Genomic DNA, 24526 nt, shown 5'->3' with positions numbered 1-24526 from the left:
GCTCCACAGAAGTACACTAAGACCTAGTAACAATAGGTGAGGATTCCTCCTACTCCCCCTTAAGGCTCATGAGGCAACAGGCCCGTGGTTACATGAAATAACTTCGCTGGATGAGACTGCAGGGCACCATGGTGATGTGAAAGTAAGCTTGCTTTGCCATCATTATTGCCATAGCACAAGTCCCTAAATTGTGTTCTAGTTTGAGTTGAGTTCTGATTTGCCCCAATGTGCAACTATATTGCTAAATCATTTGCTGAGGGACTAATGGGATGTTTCCCATGACAGCCTTGCAGTTACTCCTTGAGGTGAGTTCACCTGCTTGCATAAGAGCTGTGCTTCCATGCTAGTGTGGGCGGGAGGGAGGTGCCTCTGCTGCCCCTCTGGACGGAAAGCAGGCCATTGTTGTTTTGGCTGAGTATTTATCTGAAGGTGGATTTTGCCTGAGGGCTGTTGTGGCAATAGAAACGGAGTCTCATGGAAAAGAAGGCAAGCACCACAAACCCAGCAGGTGCTAGTAGCAGAAGAGCCGAAGAGAAGCACTTGAAAGGAGCCAGGAGAGAGAAATATGGTCCAAGGCACAGGAGTGCTGCTTGGGGTCTTGGAGCCTCCTGTAAATCACAGTTACTGCACTTGATTCAGCATAATTGATGCGGCCTCGTTGCCCACAGCTGATGAGGATTATATCAGCTTGGTTTAACAGTCTCATTTCCTACTCCCAGTGCACCCTTGTTTTAATGTGTTTCAGTTAATGAGGTAGAAGAGAGGATGAGGTGTTGCCATTTATACACAGGCAGAATCTGTGCAGAGGCTCCACCAGCACAGATACAGCTACTCTTGGGCATTGAGAAATCCGTTGCTCACCTTCCAATGGATGCTTCTGGCTCATGGCTGCAGGGGTTCTGTTGCAGGCCCCACCCGAACCATGTATCAGGCAAAGCATTCGGTGGTGGGGAGTGTTTGGATCCCCTATGCACAAAGCCTTTGGAGCTGGAAGCAAAAGACTTCGGTGTCTGGGGGGTCTCAAAATCAGAAATGTGTGTGTGTAAGAGTTGAGGCAGAGCACACCTTCCTACCTGCTCCCCAAATCCTATTATTGGGAACTGCTGCTGAGGTTGATGTTCTGTGGCTGTCTGTGAGGTCTTTGGCTATGATAAGGGTTTCTTGTGCCAGTGCCTGGGTGGGCTTCGAGTTGTCACCCTTAAAAACTGCCCTTTGCTGCTTTGGTAGGGGGTAGTGTTCTTTCTGAGCAGCAGCTGCCTGCAGGTGGAAGGGACACCCCCTCCTCTAGTTAACATTCTGGTGTGAAGTGTCTATAAATAGTTAAGCTGCCTGTTATCTAAGTCCTGGCCTGGTGCCAGGCCTTGGCATCAGCTGGCTGCCAGCACAGCCCCCAAGGCCTGCCTATTTCAGCACTCCTGAAGGCAAAGCTGCTGTTGGTTTAAGCAGGAATTAAATAATTACCATGTCTTAGCTCTCCCCACCTTCCCTGGGCTGACACTATAAATTGTCAGGCTGCTTGTATTTAATGTGAATTATGTCATATGGTATCCCCTTTGATTTTGACATGCCTCAGTTTGTAAATACATGAGCCTCTCAAAGGATTGTGGTTAGCCTCGGGGAGCTGAGTAGGGAGCAAGCACAATGCTTGCCTCTTTCAACAGGCAGAGTAGTGCCTGGAATGGAAAGCGCTTGCTGCTGCTCAGCATGTGACGAAGGGAGGTTGTAGGAGAGCTGGGGAGCCATGGAGTCCCCACCCCCAGCTTGGCGGGGACCCTGTTGTGCAGTGCTGTGGCTGTTTGCCTTCATGATGCTTCTCCAAAAATGTGGGTTCCCAGGCAGATGTGTGCTGCAAGTGTGCAGGCATATAAATGAGCTTTGCATGAGGCAACTCCTTATTTGGCTTCAGCAAAGTACAACAGAAACAGTTGGGGCCAGATGTGTGAGATTCTCTTGCCAAGCAAGTGAAGGCTGTCTCTTCAGCATGCTTTTCTGAGCCCTGTTTTCATGTTTGCATTTTTAAGTTGCTACAGGAAGGGGGGCTTCTGAAACTTGACCAATGCAAAGCTATGATTGTAAAAAACAGTAGTTACAAGTTGGGAGTAAACCAGGCTTCCTCAAGCTCGCCCCTCCAGATGTTTTTGGCCTTCAACTCCCATGATCCCTAGCTAGCAGGACCAGTGGTCAGGGATGATGGGAATTGTAGTCTCAAAACATCTGGAGGGCCGACTTTGAGGAAGCCTGGTGTAAACAAATCAACAGATAGTTAAAAAACATTATTCTGGGATATTCTCCACAGAAAAGTGGTGGAAACCAAACAAATTTTCTAGACTTGAGACTGATAATAGATTCCTTAAAATGTGATTCAGTGAGTGGTGGTCTACTGGGGTCAGAAAGGGGTCTTTTCTCCCACTGCATGGCAACCACTACAAACAGGGCAGGTTCTTGAGTGACACTGAGATGTACCAAAATCAGATTTTTTAATGTCACGGATCGGGGGCTTACAAAGTAATTTCCCTTAAAGTCAGGTCAGCTGGGCCTAGGGGACCATGTTAAAATGTGACTTGGTTCCTTGAACCTAAGAAGAGCCTGGTTGCTGAAAGCCCAGCTTATCTTGTCTCCTGACTTCCCACAAGCAGGTCATGAAGACAACAGCCCTTTCCAACTGTGGCCCTCAAGCAACTTTCATTCAATAGCAACCCATGTCTTCTAAACAAGGAGGTTTCATTTAGCTCTGGTGGCCAATAGCAGTTGATCGGTGCATCCTTCTATGATTTTGCCTAATAAGCTTTTGAAGCCCACTAAACAAGTGGCCACCTCTGCATATTGTGGCAGCAATTCCCACAAGTTTATGACGGAGACAATTAGGAGACAATCAAACCAAAAGTTCAAAAAAGAGTGGGAAATTTATAAGGAATATTTTTAAAAAACAGTGCCGTCAAGTCAAAACCTGGACATGCTTTGATTAATTTTCACAAATTACAATATGGATTAGAAGTATAGTATTCAGATAGCAGAAGAAATGATGAAATGATTAAAGAAGCAGTTTAACAAATTGGTAAGACAGACCCGCTTTGAGGAAGACGGAAGTCTACTAGGGAAGATAAGGAATTGGAAATTAAGAATATGGCGGCATAAGTTCTTTTGTAAGAATTTATGGATTTTTTTCCTTTTTTCTGTTATGATTTTTGTTAATCTATTGTGTGTGTTTGTTAATTAAGGAAACTAATAAAAACATTTTTTTAAAAAAGTTAATGTATGTGTTGTGTGCAAGAATATAAGAAGAGACTAGCTGTAGCTGGATCAGGCCAAAGGGGGCCTATCTAGTCCAGCATCCTGCTCTCTCAATGCCCAATCAGATGCCTCTTCTGGAAAGCCCACAAGCTGGATGAGAGCAGAACAGCACTCTCCCCACTTCTGATTCCCAGCAACTGGTATTCCAAGGAATACTTCCTCTTATAGTGAAGATAGAACATGGCCATAATGGCTAGTAGCCATCAGCAGCCTTGTCCTCCATGAATTTGTCTAATCCCCTTTTGAAGCCTTCTCTGTTGCTGGCCATCGCTAGCTCTTGCAGGAGCAAATTCCATAATCTGCAATTGAACACATTGTAAATAAGTACTTTTGTCTGTCCTGAATCTTCAGATTCATTGAATGAACCCAGTGAGTTCTAGTATTACGTGTACAAATTCTAGTAGAATGAAAGAGAGGGGAAAGAAATCCTTTTTTCCAAAATGTTCAGTTTTATATCTGCCTTCCTACCCACCTACCCCAATTTCCCCCTCTTTAGGTAAAATTACCCAAACAGTTTAGCTTTTCATTGTGGACTGCAGGCCAAACTTCAAAGACAATCCCCAAGGGAAAAGGGGTTATTGATGACTTCCAAAAGCCCTTGATGTTATGGATATGTGGAAATCCTAAATGCTAGTGTTAACCCTGTATGTATGTATTTATGTATGTATGTATGCATAAATTATTATAATATGAAGCAACTAAAATTGCAAGGCATTCTACAAAAAATTAAAGCAAAGGCCCTGCCTGCAGGCTTACAATTGAAAGCATACCATGATGGCAGAAAGGTGTTCTCTGAGGTCAGTTCACACTTTAGTAGTGGAATGCTTTGTGCACAGTATTAGTCAGCTTGTGTATCTTGGCAGGTCATGGATCTGTCCCACCACTTTCTCAATTGTGCACTAAGGCAATATGTTCTTATAATATGAATCTGATGGTATGCTAGTGCGCCTCATAAAAAAAGCTTTGAGATGAAGATCAATGCTACCTTTTTGATCAGCAAATGTAAAATTTGCCACATGTCTGATCTCCAAGTTATTGGCTTACAATTTAACGTTGCCTATGCAGGTGGATTGCTGCTGTGAGTAAAGAAAATGGCCAAGATGGGCCTTCACTTAAATGGATGCCTCTAATCTACATGCTTTAGCATAGGGTCCCCAAACTAAGGCCCAATCGCCTTCTTAATCCGGCCCGGGGACGGTTCAGGAATCAGCATGTTTTTACATGAGTAGAATGTGTCCTTTTATTTAAAATGCATCTCTGGGTTATTTGTGGGGCATAGGAATTCATTCATATATATTTTTTCAAAATATAGTCCCCCCCCCCAAGGTCTGAGGGACAGTGGACCGACCCCCTGCTGAAAAAAATTGCTGACCCCTGCTTTAGCATTTGCACATCCCTTCTGTGAACATGGTTAATGATAAAGGCTGGGCTACTGAGTGTTTCACTGAAACAATTGCCCCACAAGTAGGAATTGGAACTTGGGTCTCTCTCCAGTCTCAGTCTGATGCTGTAACTGCTAAAAATGCATAGCATGGATGTTCTGCTCCTTGAGGGACCCTAAACCCAAGGGAAACAAGCCAAGGTAAAGTGCTGGGACTAGGGCTTCCCCAGAGGAGACTGATCACATCAGAGGCCCAAGGGAGACTGATAGATGCCCCTTCCTGTTCACTTGCTAGGTTATAAGGTACACCTGGTCTCTCTCTGGCTTTTCCTTCCTCCTACGTAGACTCCTGTGGATGATGTCTCCTGGCAACTAGGGTCACATCTACATTGTACATTTAGAGCACTGTTATAACACTTTAAAAGCCATGAAGAATCCTGGGAACTCTAGTTTGTTAAGGGCACTGAAAATTGTAGCTCTGTGAGGTCAGTACCCTTAATAAAATACAGTTCCCAGAATTCTTTGGTGGAAGCTGTGATTGCTAAAGTGGTATAAGAGTGCTTTAAATGTATGGTGTATCAGGTGTGGATATGACCCGAATGTGAATTTCCTGCCGTTGGCTCTGGATTTCACACATGGCATGAAGAGGGATAGTCGGGTTGAGGCATGGAGGGGTTTACGTTGAGGACTGGCAAGATGCCTCTGGAACTGGGTAGCTCAGTGGAGGCTCAGTGGGCTATTCAGAACTGCCACCGGGGGCAAGGACTTTATGCTGGGTCCCAGAACTCCTCCTTGGATGAGTGCCTACTGAATACTTTTGTATTCTAGCACTGCTCTGAGATCACTCCCTATAATCAAGTTCATGCACTCATTGGTAGGCACTGTGCATTTATTACTATCTCATTTCTTAGAATGAGATAGGCCTTTGTTGGGCCTCCAGAATATATGCCTTTGTTTCTGTTACGCACCATCAATTGGTTGCCCAGTGACAATATAGCTACTATATGCATTAATTAAATGACTTGAAGTAAATGTGTTTATTGGAATATGAACAATCCAGAAGAAGATCTGTTGTGCCTTTGACTGAGCGTAGGATGGGAGAAATTAGGACTGTTTCTTTCCAATGGAAGCAAATCTTGTGGTTGGTGACCATAGCTCAAGTGGCCTTTGTTTCCCATGGAGGGTTGCAGAATTGCCCCCACTTATGTGGACCTGTTTCAACTTGCATGAACTTTGCCAATGTTGTGCTCCTTAGTTGTTCATAAACTAGTGACCCCCTCAATAGGCTGGATCTCATGTGTCTTACATTCTTGGAGCTTATGCAGCAAGTCCCTGGTCTCACTTGAGTGTCCAGCTAAAGCTGCCTTTGTCAGGTGCTTTGGGACTGGGTTTCTTGGTGTTCTGCCTTTATCCAAGACCAGCCCATTGAAGCTACTTGGGGGTCATTTCTGGAGTGCTTCTGCCTTGGGGTTCCCAGTAGAAGCTTATCTCAGAACAAGCTGTGTGGGCAAGAAATTGGGGGTGTTAGTTGGTTTCTAGATCTGGTTGGCAAAGTGCTCCTTTAGTGATGATAAACTGTAATTAATCCATGCAACTTGCTTATTGCCAGATGGTATATAGGCAGGAGCTTTGTATGACTCTGACAAGGGTGTGTGTGTGATAGGTAGAAGACAAGGGTGTAAAACCTTAAGAACTGAAGTGATGAAAATCTTATGCTGAGGTTTAATGTATGCAAGTGTGGAAGCCAACCCCAGAGCTGCGTCAGGATATCCCAGAGATGAAGCCTTCCTAGTCATGTATTTTATTTATTTTTTATTTTTTATTGATTTCCTTTTGTATGTACAGTATACTAAATGCAAGGATATGCAAGATTGGCAACTTGTATTTTTTAATAAAAATAATAATAGAGTAAATGTGAATGCATAATACTGTTTCAATAATGAAATACTTATATTTTTTTTATTTAAAAAAACACCTCATACTCATATTATTCCTGTTGTGTTTTTTAGTCTGCAATCCTTTTCTTGAATAATACCATATCTATCCACGCTGCCTAGTTTTAACAGAAACCCAAGCTGGTCTTTTTACAGCCTTCCCCTTCTGCATATCCATCTCTTGTGGAATGGATACTGTTGTTGTCTTCTGGTTTAATCACTAGATATTATTAGGTTTATTTATTGAAAGAATTTTTATCCAGAATGTGGTTTGAATTATTGGCTGATGATGATCAGTCTACTACTTCATGAGGTTTTCAAATCCTGGTTAAAGGACAACTCAGTTACTTTTGCTGCTGCTTTAAGGTTCAAGTACAGTTAAGGCTGGAGGGGGGATTTTTTTCCTATGGATTGGAGGAAGCCCCTGGACCTGCTGTATGCTCACTGTCTTTTGATTGTTTGTTGTTGTTGTTTAGTCGTTTAGTCGTGTCCGACTCTTCGTGACCCCATGGACCATAGCACGCCAGGCACTCCTGTCTTGCACCGCCTCCCGCAGTTTGGTCAGACTCATGTTGGTAGCTTCGAGAACACTGTCCAACCATCTCGTCCTCTGTCGTCCCCTTCTCCTAGTGCCCTTTTGATTACAACTTCTTTATCATTATGACTCTGGCCTTCATCAGCCCCTGGACAGTCCTTTCATATCTTGATGGTCATTGCAATGGTGTGTGCAGCAGTGATGTGGCACAGAAAAAGCTTTTGGAAGAAAAATCTTTTCACTACCAGAAAATTATCTGCTTTAAAAATGTTTCATTAAATTGACTGATAACAAAATGAATGAACACAATACAGATCAACTGGGGGCTGGAATGGATACAATGCCAATCAAATCTAAAGCAAAATCTTAATTAACTTTTTCCAGGTGACTTTCACTAGAAAGCACAAATATTTATGCACACAGGTATAACAAAAATAATATACTAACAGTTTTCAGAGCTTAGTCCCTGTGCCCTAAAGTCAGGGATGTGTGTTTCTATTGAGTTTGTTATTTTTAAAAACACTTTAAAGTATTAATAAAATAACAATAACATTTAAACCATACTATGTGTACCTTATTGTTTTCCCCAACCCTCACCAGTCAAATATTTAAGTTTGACTACCGTACATTTGGCTATTGGAATCTTTTTTTAAAAGATAGCTATGCAGCATTTAAAATTAACATGATATGCCATTGTTTTTGTTTACTAAATGTAGGGCAAAGAAACATGTGAAGCAGGAATGCCCCCCCCAGAAAAAACCAGATCAAATTGTCCTGGTCCTGGAATGGGTGTTGTGTGGGGGAAAGAGGAAAGGGGATTTCCCATGTCTGGATCTCTCTTCTAGCTAGGTTACATGCTTGTTGAAAGCTTGCACTTGCCTCCACCCAAGGCCAGAGGAGAATAATGCTAGCAGGTCATTCAACCTCTTTCTGAAAGAAGCAAGGCAGGAGAGCCCAGCTGGACTCCACATAACAGCCTATCAAAGAGGTGGCATGAGAAGAGTACAAATATCCTTATACCGTATTTCTGACTTCAGTAATACAGTCCTCGTCAGTAATACAGTTTGTCCTGACTTATAACACCCACAATCTGAACAATATGGTGAGGTAGAAGGAAACTGGGAGGCATCCAAACTAGAAATTGTAATGAATGGCCATTTATCTACCCTCACAGTGACCAGTTAAATGTAAATTTAGGCCATGACAATGTGTCAAAATTTCTAGACATGATAAATGATTGTGTCTTAACAGTTAGCCATGGAACCGACAAGAGGAGAGGCGACTCTTGATTTAATCCTATGTGATGCCCTGGATCTGGTGCAAGATGTAAGTGTTGTTGAACTGTTTGGAAACGCTGACTACAATGCTAACAGATTCTACATGCATACTGTCCAAAATGTGTTAACATAATAAATTAACTTTCAGAGGAGATGATAGATAGATAGATAGAAAGATAGATAAGATAGATATGGCTGGAAAAAAGCAAAAAAGGAAGAGAGCAAAAAACTCTTCCGCTAACTTGGAAGAGTTACCTCGAGTTGAGAACTTTGCCCCAGGATGAGAACGGAAATTGTGTGCCGGCGGCGTAGCGGCAGCACGAGGCCCCATTAGCAAAAGCACAATTCTAGTTAAGAACAGTTTCAAGTTAAGAACAGACCTCCGGAACGAATTAAGTTCGTAACTAGAGGTACCACTGTAGGCCTATTTATTAAAACATTTATATTCTGCCTTTCTGTTGGAGATTCTTAGTTATAAAGTTTAAAGCAGTATTTAAAAAATCAGGGAAACACAGAGAAGATTTGTTTCAAGCCCAAAGTTCCCTTGAAAAGTCAAGTTTTAGCTGCTTACCAAAAGACAAGCAATGAGGCTACACAGATAGGTCTGCTTGCGGAGGATGTTCCACAAGTTAGGCACAGCAGTCACTAAAGCCTCACCTCATGGGTACCGTCAAATGAGGAATGAGTCTGCTCTTGAAAGTGCCTGGTGCATTTGGAGATTCTAGAGATTGAACCAGAGACCACTGGCAGCAAAACATGTGCTCTACCCTTAAGCTATGACTCCTAATGATGGGGATGCTGTTAAGGATGAACTATCTGTAGTGGAGAGCAACAGATTGTTTAGCACTTAAATGGGATCTAGGATATCGTAAGGTTGTCCTGAACTGGCGCATTATAGGTCTTGCCTCAGTTTTCCCAACTTCCCTAGGATAATGAATTTTGCACACAAAGTTGATGGTATACACGTATTAAATTATAGGGTGAGCCTCAGATGTCTTCATGCCAGAAGCTGAAAAACAAGTACTGTTAACTCTGTATCTGAAGGCAGAATTAGATCTGTGCTCTAGATGTCACTTCTGTTAACTTCCAAGTGAGTGTCCATCTTCCAGAGCTACTACACTAGTTTGTGGCGCTAAAATGTATGCTGAATTTTCACCAACAAAAAGTGTCAGGTTAAGTTTCATCCCCCAATACCTTTTTCATTTTAAAACTATTTTTTTATTAATTATTAAATTTCTACCCCATCCTTTCTCCCAAAGGTGGTATGGTTAAGTAGCATAGCAATATAATTAAAATATTAAGAACATCTAAAAATATTTTAGATGTGCTGTTTGCAGCTTGTTAGAAGCTTCTTGGTTCTATGTCAATTTACAAGCTAGGTAGTTTGGGATCACATAGACAAAAATTATGATACAAAGTCATAATGCAACCAATCATATTCGTATTGTCACAGAGCGGAGTAAGAGTAAGGGCAGGAAGCATTGCCTTCACTCTAAATGGACTGCCTAGTAATACCACCTAGCCACTCAGGTGACTTCATGAAGCCAAATCAGAGTGAGGGCAATGCTTCCTGCATCTCTTGCTTGATATTTTAGCCTATTTTGCAGGCTTCCAGAAAAACTGGATAATGGTAGTAGAGATGGGAACTTTATAAGAGTCATGTTTTTTCATAAAAATGTGTACTCCCCATCAGTTCAGCCTTGCTCATAAACATGACATAATCATTTAAGGATTTGTGAGTAACTTTTGAGAAGACAGACACATTTTTATGCTTAGGAATTGAGATTTATCCCAACGTTTGTTTTTCTGCCTTCTCTCATTGTGGCCAAAGAGCTGTGGAAGCCCTCACCAAAGAAATGGTCAGGTTCAAGGTACCTTCTGCATATACATTCTTTGCCCCCTTCTAGCGTGTTCATAGTTACATACCATTATTCTGCAAGGAGGCTGGCATGTGCACACCTGAAAGGGATGGTTTCTGCTTCTAGGCCACTTGATCTTGTTGCTGCTGCTGGCTTCTGGTCTTTCCTCTGAGCAGCCCAAGGGCCCCGCAGCCCAACAGTCTTCTGTCTTTTGGAATGGCTGTAGTGAGTGATTAATTAGGATTCTGTGGCCTACTGTGCAATTGGGGAAGACTTGCTTGGTCCCATCTCTACTGCTGCGTGTCCACCTGTCCCTGGGGAGGAGGCCGTGTTGCTCTCTGAAACCTGCATGCAGAGCAGCCTCGTTAAGGACTGATCTGTTTAGCTGGCTTGTGCTGCAGCCGGGTTCTTGCCTCCCTCTGGGCTTTAGCCCCTCCTCATTAAGCCAGTTGGGGCTATTGATTGGGTGTTTGTGTTTGGAAGAGTCTTACTTACTCCATGCATTATCTTGACAGATTGATCAGACCTGATTGAGAACCTCTTAAAGGAACGAACAGCTGTAATGGGAAAGTTGGACTCTGTCATCCGTTAGGGTGATTCTGGGAGCGAGAGGAACAAGGCTGACATCTTGGAGCAATTGTATTTACAATTAACATGGCTGAAAACGATTGCCTCTATTGATCCCCCCTTCCTGCAATTACAGCCCCATTGTTTACATTCCAGCACTTCAGTTATAAAAAGGAAATTCAATAATTATTGCATTATTTAAAGTTAAAGTGCCACAGAGTTTGCTGGCTGTGCTTGCTGGTTGATTTAACGTTCAGTAAAATCTATGCTGAGCTCTCCATCTTTAGGTTGAGCAATATTGGCTTTTAATGAGGCTTCAAGGGTGGAGCAAAAATCCACCTGCCGGCCGTGTGTTTCTGTTGTTTATGGGGGATCCTGACAGAGACTCCATTGCATGTAGGTGTTGGTAGAGGAACAAACCCTGGGTCGACCAGTCATTTCTGTATTGGAATGGATGGGGGAAAGCAAAGCGGTGAGCAATCTGAGATACTGCCATAAAATAGATTTCCCTTTTGGTTCTATGGAAGGGGCAGAAGAAGGGTTCAGAGGTGCCAGCAACAGCAGCACCTTTGCTTGCTTCTGCCACTCTTAGCACAGGCTTCACAGAGCAGTTGACCATGGGGAGATGGTTGACTACTGCTTGCTTCAGGGACAGTTGCAATTTCTAATCTGCCCTGAGATATAAAAGGGAGTTTAACTATTTATAAAACTCAGACGCCTTCTGTAACAATGATGTGAACAAGCCATGTATGTCTATGTCAGCTAGGATCCAGGCAGTGTTGGGGTGGAAGAAGCATAAAAGTGAGTTCATTTTTAAGTCCTGGTTTTATGTGTCTTAACTGTGGTGTTCAGTTAATCAATAGTTTCTGGCACTTGCTGCGGAGACCTCTGTTCCCTTTCTCTAAAACTGCTTTGCATGAATTATGCTTAGTTCCTTGAGCCACCTTTTTGTTGACTTTTAATGTATACCTTAATGCTGGTGAAACCACAGAGGCCTGACAGTGACCGCATTTGGGAAAAGCTGAGGGCACCATGTGAAAATTTTCTTGGCCCAGCAGAGCGGAGATTTCCTGCAATGTACAGGGGCATATCTGACTCTACTGTATGCAAAGTTGGAGATTTAACTCCCCCTTGAAATGACTGTGTGTAGCCTACCTTCACTTGTCTCTATGCAGTTGTCCTAAAATTTTGGCAACATGAGGGCATTTGGGCCCAATATATGACTTTTACAGAACCTACTGAGTGATTTTACTGCTATAGGTTGAACCCAAAGTTTCTCACCTGCTCTCCTTGTCTCCCTTATTCATGATAAACTAGAGTTGGGGAGCCTGTGGCCCTCCAGCTTCCATCATCATTGACCATTGACCATGCTGACTGAGGTTAATGGGAGTTGGTGTCCAACAACTTCTGGAGGGCCAGTCCTGGGAAACCAAAATCATAGTCAAGGAACTGGCTTTTCAGTTAAAATCAGTATGTATAAGTCTGTCATTATCCATTGCCTTTAGCCTTTATTGCTTCCTTCTGTAGATTTAACAGTTCACAGTGCACCAATAGCAATAGAGGCCACAACTGGCAGACAATACCCACACCCCTGTCAGCTTCTAGAGTCCAGACCTAGCAGCCCAAAATAGTTTTGGTCCTGCTCACACCTAGCCCAGCATCCCCTAGACCTGTTTTCTCCTTGACTTCAACCCCTGTGTCTGTCTTTGTTCTACTGGACTCCTGATCAGCCTTACAAGTGCTGCTTTCTCTTTCCCCTCCTGAGCTTTAAGTTGTGTGAAATTTTTTCCACAGCCATTTGCTTGGTTAGCCCCTTTGGGGCTCTCTTCCTTTCTTCTCTAACATCTTTTCAAGATGTGGCTCACCACCAGACCTTTCTTAAAATTTCTCTTTCTCAGTCATTTTCTGTCCTTAACTGTATAGCTACTGTCCCTTAGCAACTGAACACGGGGAACTGTCCATGGGTCTTGAACATTTATTTGTGGATTGTTTGGACAGAGGGCAGATCTCCCATGCCTAGAAAACACAGGTCTGAGCATTTCTCCACTTGACCCACACTTTCTAGGCACAGGTCCGAGCAATTGCCCCCTTGCCTTGCTCCTTTCCCAAGCCCCAATCTTTAGAGCTAAATCAGAGAAAACATCAATCTGGAGTAAACCCAAATTGCTGCTGCAATAGAGCACTAAAGAGCTGTTTTCCCTGGGGGATAGCAGCGGGACAAGAGGAAGTGTGGATAAGCCCAGAGTCTTCCCCAGCTGCAGCTCTAAGAAACCCTGAAGCCCACCAGTACAAAGGACTCATTCTTCCATTTGGCCTTTTTGAAGTGCCGCTGGGATCTTTTATCAGGAGTTTTGGATTGAAATATGTGAGTGATGCATCTCTCTCTCTCTCTCTCTCTCTCTCTCTCTCTCACACACACACACACACACACTTGAATTGGGAGAGGCAACTCTGGTGCTAGATTGATGCTTAGAGGTGGTCATGGACTAGATGTGGGCCAGTAAAGAGGATCCCATGAAGAAAATGTATTCTGAGTTCTTGCATACAGGAGCTGGGGAGATGAAGCAGGTCTATAGCTTGGGGGTCCCCCTGAATCCAGCACTGTTACTGGAGGCTCAAGTAGTCTCGCTGGATAGGAATGCCTGTTTCCAGCAACAGCCCCTTCCAGACAGAGATGACTTGGCCACTGTACTCTTGGTCTGGTGATGTCTAACTCAGATGCTTGTAATGTGATCTACATAGTGTTTCCCTTGAAAACTATTTGGAAACTTCAACTGGTCCAAAATGCAACAGCCAGCTTTACTAGTCAGGGTTCTATTTAGAGATCATATAACCCCTATTTTAAGACAACTGCACTGGTTGCTGTTTGTTTCCTGGGCCTGATTTAAGGTGTTCAAAGGCCTAAACCCCAGATATCTGAAAGGCCACCTCCTTCCCTACAGATCTCTCAGATAGACAGAAGGAGCCCTCTTGGTTGTTTCATTATGTCAGAAGTTCAGAGGCTGGCAGCCTGGGGTGGACATACTCCATGGTAGCCTCTAAACCATGAAACTCCCTCCTCACAGATGTGCATCTATCACCTTTGCTATATCTTCTTATCTGGAAAACACACCTCTTTCCCCTGACCTTTGGCAGTTAAGATTTCTGTGGGACCTGCTTCTTTGTGTTGTGTATATTTATTTTATCTATTTTCATTTTAGAACTGTTTTATTTGGCTTTGACATTACACAGTTATAAATGTTGTAACCTGCCCTGGGACTATATGGTGAAGGGTGGGCAAGAAATCCTAATAATAATAATAATAATAATAATAATAATAATAATAATAATAATATATTGAATTTATATACCGCCCTATACCTGCAGGTCTCAGGACAGTTCACAGGATAAAATCAGAATGTAGAACTACAAAGTACATAATCAAATTGAAAACAACAACAACCCAATAACCCCCCCCCCCCAAAAAAACCACATTTTAAAAGTGCGTAGGATATGTTAAAAACAGTTAAAACACCAAAAAGCAATTTTAAAAATATTTTTAAAAAACAACTTAAAAGCAATTTAACAGCATCAGTCCTTTTGAAGCCTGAGTCAGGTGGAGAGAGGCAGGAGTGGGCCCTCAGGCTCTCAGCAGGGTGGTCCTTTCTGGGCAGCAGTAGTCCAAATAAGCTTCTTGGGCGCCACCCTGGTTGCAGATTGCTGAAGTTCTGTGTGGTGAGAATTTATATACCACTTGATTTTGTGAAAACCTCTTAAGTGGCATAAAAAAGGTAAAGGACCCCTGACACTCAAGTCCAGTCGCGAACGACTCTGGGGTTACAGTGCTAATCTTACTTTACTGGCTGAGGGAGCCGACATTTGTTTGCAGACAGGTTTTCCGGGGCATGTGGCCAGCATGACTAAGCTGCTTCTGGTGAAACCAGAGCAGTGCACAGAAACGCTGTTTACCTTCCCGCCAGAGCAGTACCTATTTATCTACTTGTACTGTGTGCTTTCGAACTGCTAGGTGGGCAGGAGCTGGGACTGAGCATTGGGAGCTCATCCCGTCGCAGGGATTCGAACCACTGACCTTCTGATCAGCAAGCCCAAGAAGCTCTGTGGTTTAGACAGATTCCTTACAAGTATTATGTGGAACTCATAACAGTGCCAGTTCCATAGACTGAAGCAACTGAGTGGGCCTATATGGGGTAAGGCAATTCTGCAAGTAAACTGGTCTCTAGCTGTTAAGGGCTTACTAATAGTAACACTTTGATTATCTTGGCCCTGTAGCAGATAGACAACCGGCTTAAAACATATTTTAATGTTTCATATTATATTTTGTAAACTGCTTAGAGGTTTTCTTACCAATCCAGAGATATATAAATTTTATTAAATAGAATTAAAACCAGTGCAGATCTCTGAGCAGAGGGTTGCATACAGACAGGGTCTCACTGCTGTCAGCAAGCGAGCTGCTAAAACTAACTGCAGTTTCTGCATAAAGTACAAGGAAAGCCCCACACAGACTATGTTGCAGCAGTGTCTCAACTACTGTGGTCAAGGCTTCCGGTCCAGGAACGGTTGTAGCTGTCACACCAGTCACAAGGTGCTTCTAGTCACTGAGGCTACTTGCACCTCCATTGACAGAGCTGGATCTAGAAGTACCCCGGAACTGGATACCTGCTCCTTCAGAAAGTGCAGCCCCAAATATTGGGAATGTGTGTTTAAAATGGATCAAATAATTTTTTATAATAAGTATTTTAGAAGAAGAAACGGTTTAAGAAGAAGAGAGCGCTATATTAGTCATTAATAGAAATGTGGAAGGGGGGAGGAGGAAGTCGACAGAATAAGAATCATATATGATATTGTTATAGAAATATTTTTTTCCTTGTTCTTTGTTTTTTGTTCTTCATTTCCCCCCCCCCCCGTTTTTTGTATTCTTTTTGTATACCCCTCGTTTTTTGTATTCTTTTTGTATATCCCTTTTTTGTACCTTTATAAAACCAATAAAAATATATTTTTTAAAAAAAACCAGAAAGTGCAGCCCTGTCCAGAGCCAGTGTGGTGTAGGAGAGCCAGTGTAGTGTAGTGGTTAAGAGTGGTAGACTTGTAATCTGGGGAGCCGGGTTCGCGTCTCCGCTCCTCCACATGCAGCTGCTGGGTGACCTTGGGCTAGTCACACTTCTCTGAAGTCTCTCAGCCCCACCTACCTCACAGGGTGTCTGTTGTGGGGGAGGAGGGGAAAGGAGATTGTTAGCCGCTTTGAGACTCCTTCGGGTAGTGATAAAGCGGGATATCAAATCCAAACTCTTCTTCTTCTTCTTCTTCAGTTGACCAATTTCTTAGGCATGGGAATCACACACCCACAGGGCCTCTGTCTTTCCAGGATCTAAGCTCAGCTTATTTGTAGTCAGAGTAATACCCTCCAGCTCTTGTGGACTGCAACTCCTGTCATTCCCGACCATTGGCTATGCTGTCTGCGGCTGGTGGGTGTTTTAGTCCACAACATCACGAGGGCACAGTGTTGACTATCTCTTTTCTAACAAATGGTCCTCACTGGACTGAAGAATGCCCTCATTTTGCAGCAAGTTCTAATCCTTTGGGAGCTTCACTTGTGATGGTTTTTATCAAATGTACTTCAGTGTGTTTCTGCTTTAAAAGTGAAGCTTTGACTAACCATGATCAATATTTTGCATTTCATGCGTGAAGAACCTGATGTTAGAAGCTTCCTGTTGTTGGGAAGGGGGAGGGGGAAACTGTTGTGCCCCTCCAAATTATGGAATTGATCAATGTACCCTGGCAGAAGTTGTTTGGCTTTTCTTACTTAGTAGCTAGTAAAAGCCTATATTCTTTAGAAGAAATTACTTCCTAGGGAGACTTCTTGTTTAGCTTTTCCTTTTCCTATTCTGTATGGATAAGCTTTGAGTAGAGCATGTGCTATGCATGTAGAAGGTCCCAGGTTTAATCCCTGGCATCCCCAGGTAGGGTTGGGAGAGACCCCTATCTGAAAATCTGGAGAATCACAGCTCATCAGTGTAGACAATGCTGAGCTATGTGGACCAGTCATCTCTCTTGATGTACGACAGCTTCCAATGTTTCTTTGTGGTTCTGCCTGTTATCCCTGAGAATTGTAAGTTTCTTTTTTGGTCTAGCTCAACTCCATTGAGGGGCAGTCTGCACTAGGGGCTGAACTAGCATTTAATTCTCACAAAGCTTTTTCTATAATGAATTGAATTCAGCAGGCTTGTGAAGGGAGGTGCATTACTGCCCACGGGTGAGGAGGAGTGGGTTGCTGTGAAGCTGGCCAAAGATGATCCAATTTGGTTTCTTTCTGTGTTTGCTGCAGAAAGAAGGAAGGTCAGACAAATGACACCCATTTTTTTCAGAGTGGTAAAAACAAAAAAGGGAATGTGAGGAGCTCTTCAAACTGGATAAATGTGTGTTAAATGGCATGTGTGCTTCATTGTAAGCAAGTGTAAAGCCGTGCACATTGAGGCAAAACAACAACAACCCTCCCCCAATTTTACACATACAGGAATATACTGTGTACAGTTCTGGTCAACTCAGCTGAGAAAGGACATTGTAGAACTCAAAAAGGTTAAGAAAAGAGCACAAGAATGACCATATGACTAGAAGAAGCCCCCATGAGGAAAGTTACAACATTTGGGAACATTTAGTTTAGGGGGAAAGGCAATTGAAGGGGGAAATGATAAAAGTGTATAAAATTATGCATGGCGTGGAGAAAGTGGATAGAAATAAGTTTTTCTCCCTCCTGCTCATAATACCAGAACCAGTGGGGCAATCCAATGAAGCTGAATGCTAGAAGATCCAGAACAGACAAAAGGAAGGACTTATTCATGCAGACATGTAGTTAGACGATTGAATTCATTTCAACAAGAGGTGGTGATGGCCACCAACTTGGAAAGCTTTAATAAGGTTTTGCACAAATTCATGAAAAGACATAAGGCTATCATGACCAGCAGCTGCTAGTCATGATGACTCCAGTGAGGGAGGCAAAATGCCTCTGAACTGTAAGTGGGGAGAGTGCTCTTGTTTTTCAGGTGTCCTATTGGGGCATCTGGTTGGCTAGTGTGACAAAAAGGTGCTGGACTAGATGGGCCTTTGGCCTGATCCTTTAACTCCCTGTGTCATGCACCTTGGATGTTGTTCTAGTTTGCTGTACAGTGGTACTTTGGAACTTCCACAGGTAGTGAAGTCCTGAATAGTTTTCTGTGTAGAGTAAGTGTAGGTGACAAACGACGAGTTTGTCTTTTAAATTCAGATTTTTAAAAGATGCTTCTTATGAGTGAAATGCAGAGAGTGTGGGGAAGTCTGCCTTCTTCTGCCCCCACTTGGGCTTTTGAGGTCCCTAGGATTTTGACACGCTCAGTTTTGCCAGTTTTGCCCTGGAGTTTGTATAAGTTGGTCCTCATTGCTGACCTTTTGTTCTAATTTCCTTTCTGCAGCACCTTCAGCATCATGAGAGTGGAGTTGATGGGGAAAGCTGCTTCTACCACTGTGTCCTATGTAACTACTCCACCAAGGCCAAACTGAATCTCATTCAGCATGTGCGCTCCATGAAACACCAGCGGAGTGAGAGCCTGCGTAAGCTGCAGCGCCTACAGAAGGGCCTTCCCGAAGAAGAAGAGGACCTGGGCCAAATCTTCACCATCCAGAAGTGCTCCGCCCCTGATGCTGGTGAGTGGTATTTCTCACACGAGCAAAGTGTAGCTCTTCTTTCTGCCATTACAGTGAGATGTGTCTGCTTCAGTGACACCAGGGTGTTGCTCTCTCAATTTCAGAAGGTGAGGAACAAGTTGACCTCCCTTCATGACTGCTGTTGGGAAGGCAGCACTAGGATTGCGACTGGATTTTTGGCCCAGCACTCAGACACTTGTCTGGCTGAATAACGGTTTGCACTGACTTTCTGCTTGCTTGGTGGGACCAACATCAGCCAAGTTGGCCTGAAGTGGATGTATTCGTCTAGTGTTGTGGAGATCTTACTTGCATTTCATTCTCCTGTTGTAAGGAAAGCATCCAGCTGGCCTTCATGAGTTGTTTTATGATCTATAGAGACTGCTTACTGCCTGCTGTCTGCTTCTTTTCCTTTGGGATTGCATTAGCACCAACCGTGCTGTGCCATGCCCTGGCAGGTTGCAGGAAGTAAGGATTATGTGCAGGCAGTGGGGGTGGCAAGGGAAGGAGGCAGAGGCATAGCGTGGAGGGCTCTCAGGGTGATGGCCCTGGGTGCATTTTTCTGGGGAACGCTACACATTTGGCTCCTCACTCCATCCTGCATTGCAAAGCTGGAATCTGATCTGAATGATTCACTTTGTGAGGCTGGGATCAAAGGGTGCCCTGCCAGCCCCAAGCCACTTTTAGAGGCTGGGATGATCCAGGGACAGGTGACGCAGTGCTGCCCTGCTTGGCTCTGGTAGAGTTGGGGTCACATTGGTGGTGAGTGCTGGGCTGGCGCAGCAGACTCTGTTAACCCTCTGCGCCCAACTGCCCCTGGTGCACATGCGCATGTGCACGCCCCTGGGTCTGGCAAAACACACTACACCACTGGAGTCAATGTATTGGTCCCATACCCACCCCCCGTCTAACATGATAGAGAAGACTGAGCTCCTTGTATTGTGTTTTGTGCAGGGGCATTAATGAGAGGAGGCTGGGTTAGGTTAATGCTATAGAAGTGTGGAAGAGGCCCCTTCCAATTCAAACTGGCCTATCCTCCAATTTGTTTTTGGTGCATTTGTTTTCTAAAATAAAATAAAGCTTTCAAATCAGATTTGCTTAGGTTCAATGAGAACCTAAGAGAGAGAGAGAGAGAGTAGCAGAAAACAGATCCAATGTGCAGCAGCCGTGAAAAGTGCAAATGCCATGTGAGGCATCACTCAGAAAGGAATTGAAAATAAAACTGCTAATATCATCCAGCTGTTATACAAATCTATGTTGAGATCACACTTTTGTTCCTATTTTTAAAGGGCTATCAGGTATATCGTAGGAATTTTTCAAGAAGTTTTCTCTAGTCTCTTGGCCCAAACTAAAAGTAAAGAGACCCCTGACCGTTAGGTCCAGTCACGGACAACTCTGGGGTTGTGGCGCTCATCTCGCTTTACTGGCCGAGGGAGCCGGTGTGTCCGCAGACAGCTTCAGGGTCATGTGGCCAGCATGACAAAGCCGCTTCTGGCGACCAGAGCAGCGCACAGAAACGCTGTTTACCTTCCCGCCACAGTGGTACCTATTTATCTACTTGCACTTGACATGCTTTCGAACTGCTAGGTTGGCAGGAGCAGGCACCAAACAATGGGAGCTCACCCCGTTGCAGGGATTTGAACCACCAACCTTCTGATCAGCAAGCCCTAGGCTCAGTGGTTTAACCCACAGCGCCACCCGCGTCCTGGCCCAAATTAAGGACAATCCAATGTATCTTCCTTTTGCTTGACTTATGAGGCCTCCTTTGCCTTTGTAGGCTTCCCTACTGCCTGCCTTCCTTGGCTCAGTTAAGTGCCATTCTCCTTGTATGTGTGACAGAATGCTGCTTTATGCAGAAGGGTCCATCCATTTGTCCTAGCCCAACCATAAATAGTCTCCCTGATTTCCTCCATGGCTCTGCTAGGAGGCATGGCAGCAGTCCCTTCATTCGACAGCAAACAACAGCCAATTCATTGTGGTGAACATAATTATTTCAGCACCACTTCTAATCACAGCCTGAGACATAAGAATGCAAGAATAACCCTGCTGGGTCAGACCAAAGGCCCATCTAGTCTAGCATCCTGTTCTCACAGTGGCCACCCTATGGGAAGCTCACAAAGATGAGATGAGCACAGCAGCACTCTCCCCACTTGTGATTCCCAGCCACTGGTATTCAGGGGATTTCTGCCTCTGACAGTGGAGGAATAACATAGCCGTCATGACTAGTAGCCCTTAACAGCTTCCTCAATAAATTTATCTAAACCCCTTCTAAAGTCATCCACACTGGTGACAATCACAACCTATTGTGTGAGTGAGTTCCATAGTTCAAGTATGTGTTATGTGAAGAAGTGCTTTGTTTTGTCTGTCCTGAATCTTCCAGCCTCATTGGATGGTCCAAAGTTTTATTATTCTGGAGAAACACCTCTCTATCTTATTTCTCCACACCGTGTATAGTTTTATACATCTTTGTCATGTCCTCCCTTACTTGCTTTTTTAAAAAAACTAAAAAAGTTCAAATGTTGTAATCTTTCCTCATATAAGAGGTGCTGCAGCCCCTTGGTCATTTTGTTGCCCTTTTCTAAACCCTTTCCAGCTCTGCAAAATCCATTTCAAGGTGAGGCATCCAGAACTGCACACAGCGCAGTCACATTATAAATTTGCATAAAGGTATAAAGACCCTGATGCTGGGAAAGATTGAGGGCACAAGGAGAAGGGGGTGACAGAGGATGAGGTGGTTGGACAGTGTTCTCGAAGCTACCAACATGAGTCTGACCAAACTGCGGGAGGCAGTGGGAGACAGGAGTGCCTGGCGTGCTCTGGTCCATGGGGTCACGAAGAGTCGGACACGACTAAACGACTAAACAACAACAACATTACAATATTATCAGTTTTGTTGCCACTTTCCTAATTATCCCTAACATGGAATTTACCTTTCATAACTGTCACACACTGGGTTGACATCATAGAACCTCATCAGTCACTGCCAGTTTAGGCTTAATAAGTGCATATGTAAAGTTACTTTTTTTTTTTTGCTCCACTGGCCATCACTTTACCCTTCCTTACATTGAATCTCGTTTTCTATTTAAATGCCATTCACCCAGTTTTGAGAGTTCATTTTGGAACTCCTAGCAATCCCTTTCTGTTCAAGTTTCTGCGGTCCTCCAGGCCATTTATGAACAAGTTAAAAAGCACAGTTCCTGATTCTGAGCCTTGGGGCCAGGGCACTTCTGCTTCCTATTCTTTAACCAATTCCTGCTCCATAAGAGAACCTGACTGCTAAGCTTACTCAGGAGTCTTTGGTGAGGTACTTTATCAACAGCTTTTTTTGAAAGTCTAAGTGCAAAATGGTCATATTAACACCACACATTTAAATCACACATGGCTTCCCCCAAAGAATCCTAGGGACTGTATATTGCTAAGGGTGCTGTGCATTGGGGCTCTGTGAGAGGTAGACTACAGTTCCCAGGATTCTTTGGGGGAAGCCATGTATGCTTTAAATGCATGGTATGGATATGACCAAAATTAATTGGATCATCTCTGTCTATATGCTTGTTTACACTCAAATAACTCTAATGGGTTGTGAGACAGAAATTAGGCTTCCAGATGCCATGCTGGTTCTGCTTTGGCAAGGCTTGTTCTTCCATATGCTTGGTAATTCTATCTTTAGCGGTGATTTCCACCAGTTTTCCTGGAGCAGACATTAAGCTAACTGACTTGCATTTTCTCAGATCTCCACTTGATCCCTTCTAAAAAAATTGGTGTAACATTGGCCACTTTCCTCGGGCTTGGAGGCTAACTGTACGGACATAGGAAGCTGCCTTGTCTTTTCTAACTGGCAATGGCTCTCCAGGGTTTCAGACAACTATGCAAAGTATCACTGTGGTGATAATACCGTGTTTCTCATATTTTAAGGCATCCCTACAAAATAAGGCATGGCAGGATTTTCAAGACCTAACGAAATATAAGGCGTACCCCGAAAATAAGACATGCTGGTATGGCAGGGCATGCCATGCCAAGTCCCAACCCAGCGGGACCCGGCAAAGGTCTGAGAGGGCGGCTCCAGGAAGCGAGGAAGGAGCAGGCAGCGGCCGACAGCAAGAACCTTCCGCGAGGGAAAATGGGACGACATGCCCAGGCGAGAGACAGGAGGAGGAAGAGGGCAGCGGCGGCGGCAGCAGCTGCAAGCAGGGGCCCAGACAAGGAGGCAGCCGGGAGCGCGAGAGGGAGCGCAGCCGGAGCCGGAGGGCGAGGAGGAGCCTCTGGCGTGGGGAAGCCGGAGGGCGGGCAGGCAGGCAGGCCGGGCGGCTGTGGCGGGGCAGAGGATCCGCCGGTGGGAGCTGGGAAGGAGGAGGAAGTGATGCGTGTTCCGGCTCCTCGTGTACTGCAGCGCGGTAGCTCCGCCCGGCCTGGCTCCTCCTTCCCTGGTGTGCGCTGTGCTCGCGCTGTGCTGCTCTCCCGCCGTCTCTTCTGGCTCAGCCAGAGCCGAGACAAGGACACGGGGAAGGAGGAGGAAGAGGAGGCGGGGCCTCGGCACCCATGGCAGCCTCCTCCGGATGGGAGCAGCACTACATGGCGGGGAGCCCACCCTTTGCCGGCTCGAGCAGCAAGCCGGCGGTGGGCTGCTGCCTTTGCTGGTTCCCGCTCAGTCGGGGCTCGGCAAAGCGCGCACTTTGCCAAGCCCCAACGGAGCGGGAGCCGGCAAAGGCAGCAGCGCGCGCTTTGCCAAGCTCCAAGCCGGCGGCGGGACGCAGCAAGAGCTGCAGCGCGCACAGCTTGGAGCCCCAACCCGGCAGGACCCAGCAGCGTGCCCTGCTGAAGCGCCAACAAAGTGCACAGCAGCCAGTTCCGGGCGCCGAGCCACAGCAGGAAGAGGAGGTACCATAATTTTTTTAAAAAAATAAGACACCCCCGAAAATAAGCCACAGGCTTATTTTCTTGAGTAAAAATGAATATAAGACATGACTTATAATATGAGAAACACGGTATGAACCATAAACAGCCAAAACCACCACACACTGGCTGGAAAATGTAACGAGGAATTTACTTGAACGCTAATCTAAAAGAATGAACTCATGGTCATTCTCCAGCGTTTCAGGCAAAAACTTTTCCCAGCCCTATCTGGAATTGAACCTGGGACCTTCTGCATGCAAGGCAGTTGCTCAAAGCAACTTCAAGCTACTGTACATGGTTTTGTTAGAAGACCAGCAATTTAACATTCAAGTGTTTTTTAAAACTGCCTGGTGCATCCAAACCCTGTGATTTGTCACTTTTTAATTTGTCATTAAGACCTAGAACCTTGTGACTTATTACCACTGTTTGCCTTTGTTCCTCAGACTGCCTTCCTGAAAGTTAGTTCAGGCACAAGGATATTTCTTACATCTTCCACTGTCAAGACAGATCAAAGAATTCACCTCTGAAATCTCCTTTTCCTCCTTTAGCACACCTTTGGCTTCCTTGTTGTCCAAAGGTCCAACTACTGTACCTTGTTAGCCTGTCTCCTGCTCTTAACGTATTTAAAGAGTTTTTATGTAGCTGGTCTTTGCTGAAAACATAATGTGCTCCTCAAATTCTTTTCTTTCTTTTTTTACATCATTTATTGTCTGTTTGAATATATTTTGCCAAAGTTTGAATATATTTTGTGATTCTTTGGGCAAGACTTCTATTTTCTGAAGAAAGCCTTCTTGCCTCCTAATAGTTTCTGGATTTTCCTGGTTAACCACACTGGCATCCTCTTAGCCCTGATCTCCAGTATACATTCTAGCTAACTTCCATTAGAATAGAGTGTGTTGGTACAATCCCCAAGCATTCTAGAGACATTGGACCCTATTTCCTTTTCAACTTCCTTTTTATCAGTTCCCTCATTTTTGGGTAGCTTTCTCTATTGGAGTCAAATGTCACCACTTACATCTCATACCTAGGTGCTGAGGTTTTGGCAGAAGAAGTACTTAATTTGTCCTCATGTGTTTGTGTTTTGGGAGGCAAGAAGGCAGCTGTGTCCAGTGGGTAGAAGA

The 24526-nt window shown here is 44.4% G+C and overlaps 1 protein-coding gene across 15 annotated transcripts in view; it reads left to right on the top strand.

The window, feature by feature from the left end:
- ZFHX3 (zinc finger homeobox 3) overlaps positions 1-24526 on the top strand; it is a 169377-nt gene that overhangs the window by 72654 nt on the left and 72197 nt on the right. For 12 of the 15 annotated variants that reach the window (XM_035118697.3, XM_060276018.2, XM_060276020.2 and 9 more), the window contains 2 exons: positions 8393-8467; positions 18287-18518. In XM_035118697.3, coding sequence (XP_034974588.3) covers positions 8393-8467; positions 18287-18518 — 307 coding nt within the window. The remainder of the gene's footprint in view (positions 1-8392; positions 8468-18286; positions 18519-24526) is intronic. The other 3 variants (XM_088672002.1, XM_088672000.1, XM_088672003.1) reach the window with 1 other exon arrangement.

The sequence above is a fragment of the Zootoca vivipara genome, chromosome 6 (assembly GCF_965207765.1).
Source record: "Zootoca vivipara chromosome 6, rZooViv2.hap1.1, whole genome shotgun sequence".
In the NCBI taxonomy this organism is placed as follows: domain Eukaryota; kingdom Metazoa; phylum Chordata; class Lepidosauria; order Squamata; family Lacertidae; genus Zootoca; species Zootoca vivipara.
The sequence above is the reverse complement of the archived record's forward strand: the minus strand, read 5'-3'. Positions and strand labels throughout refer to the sequence as shown.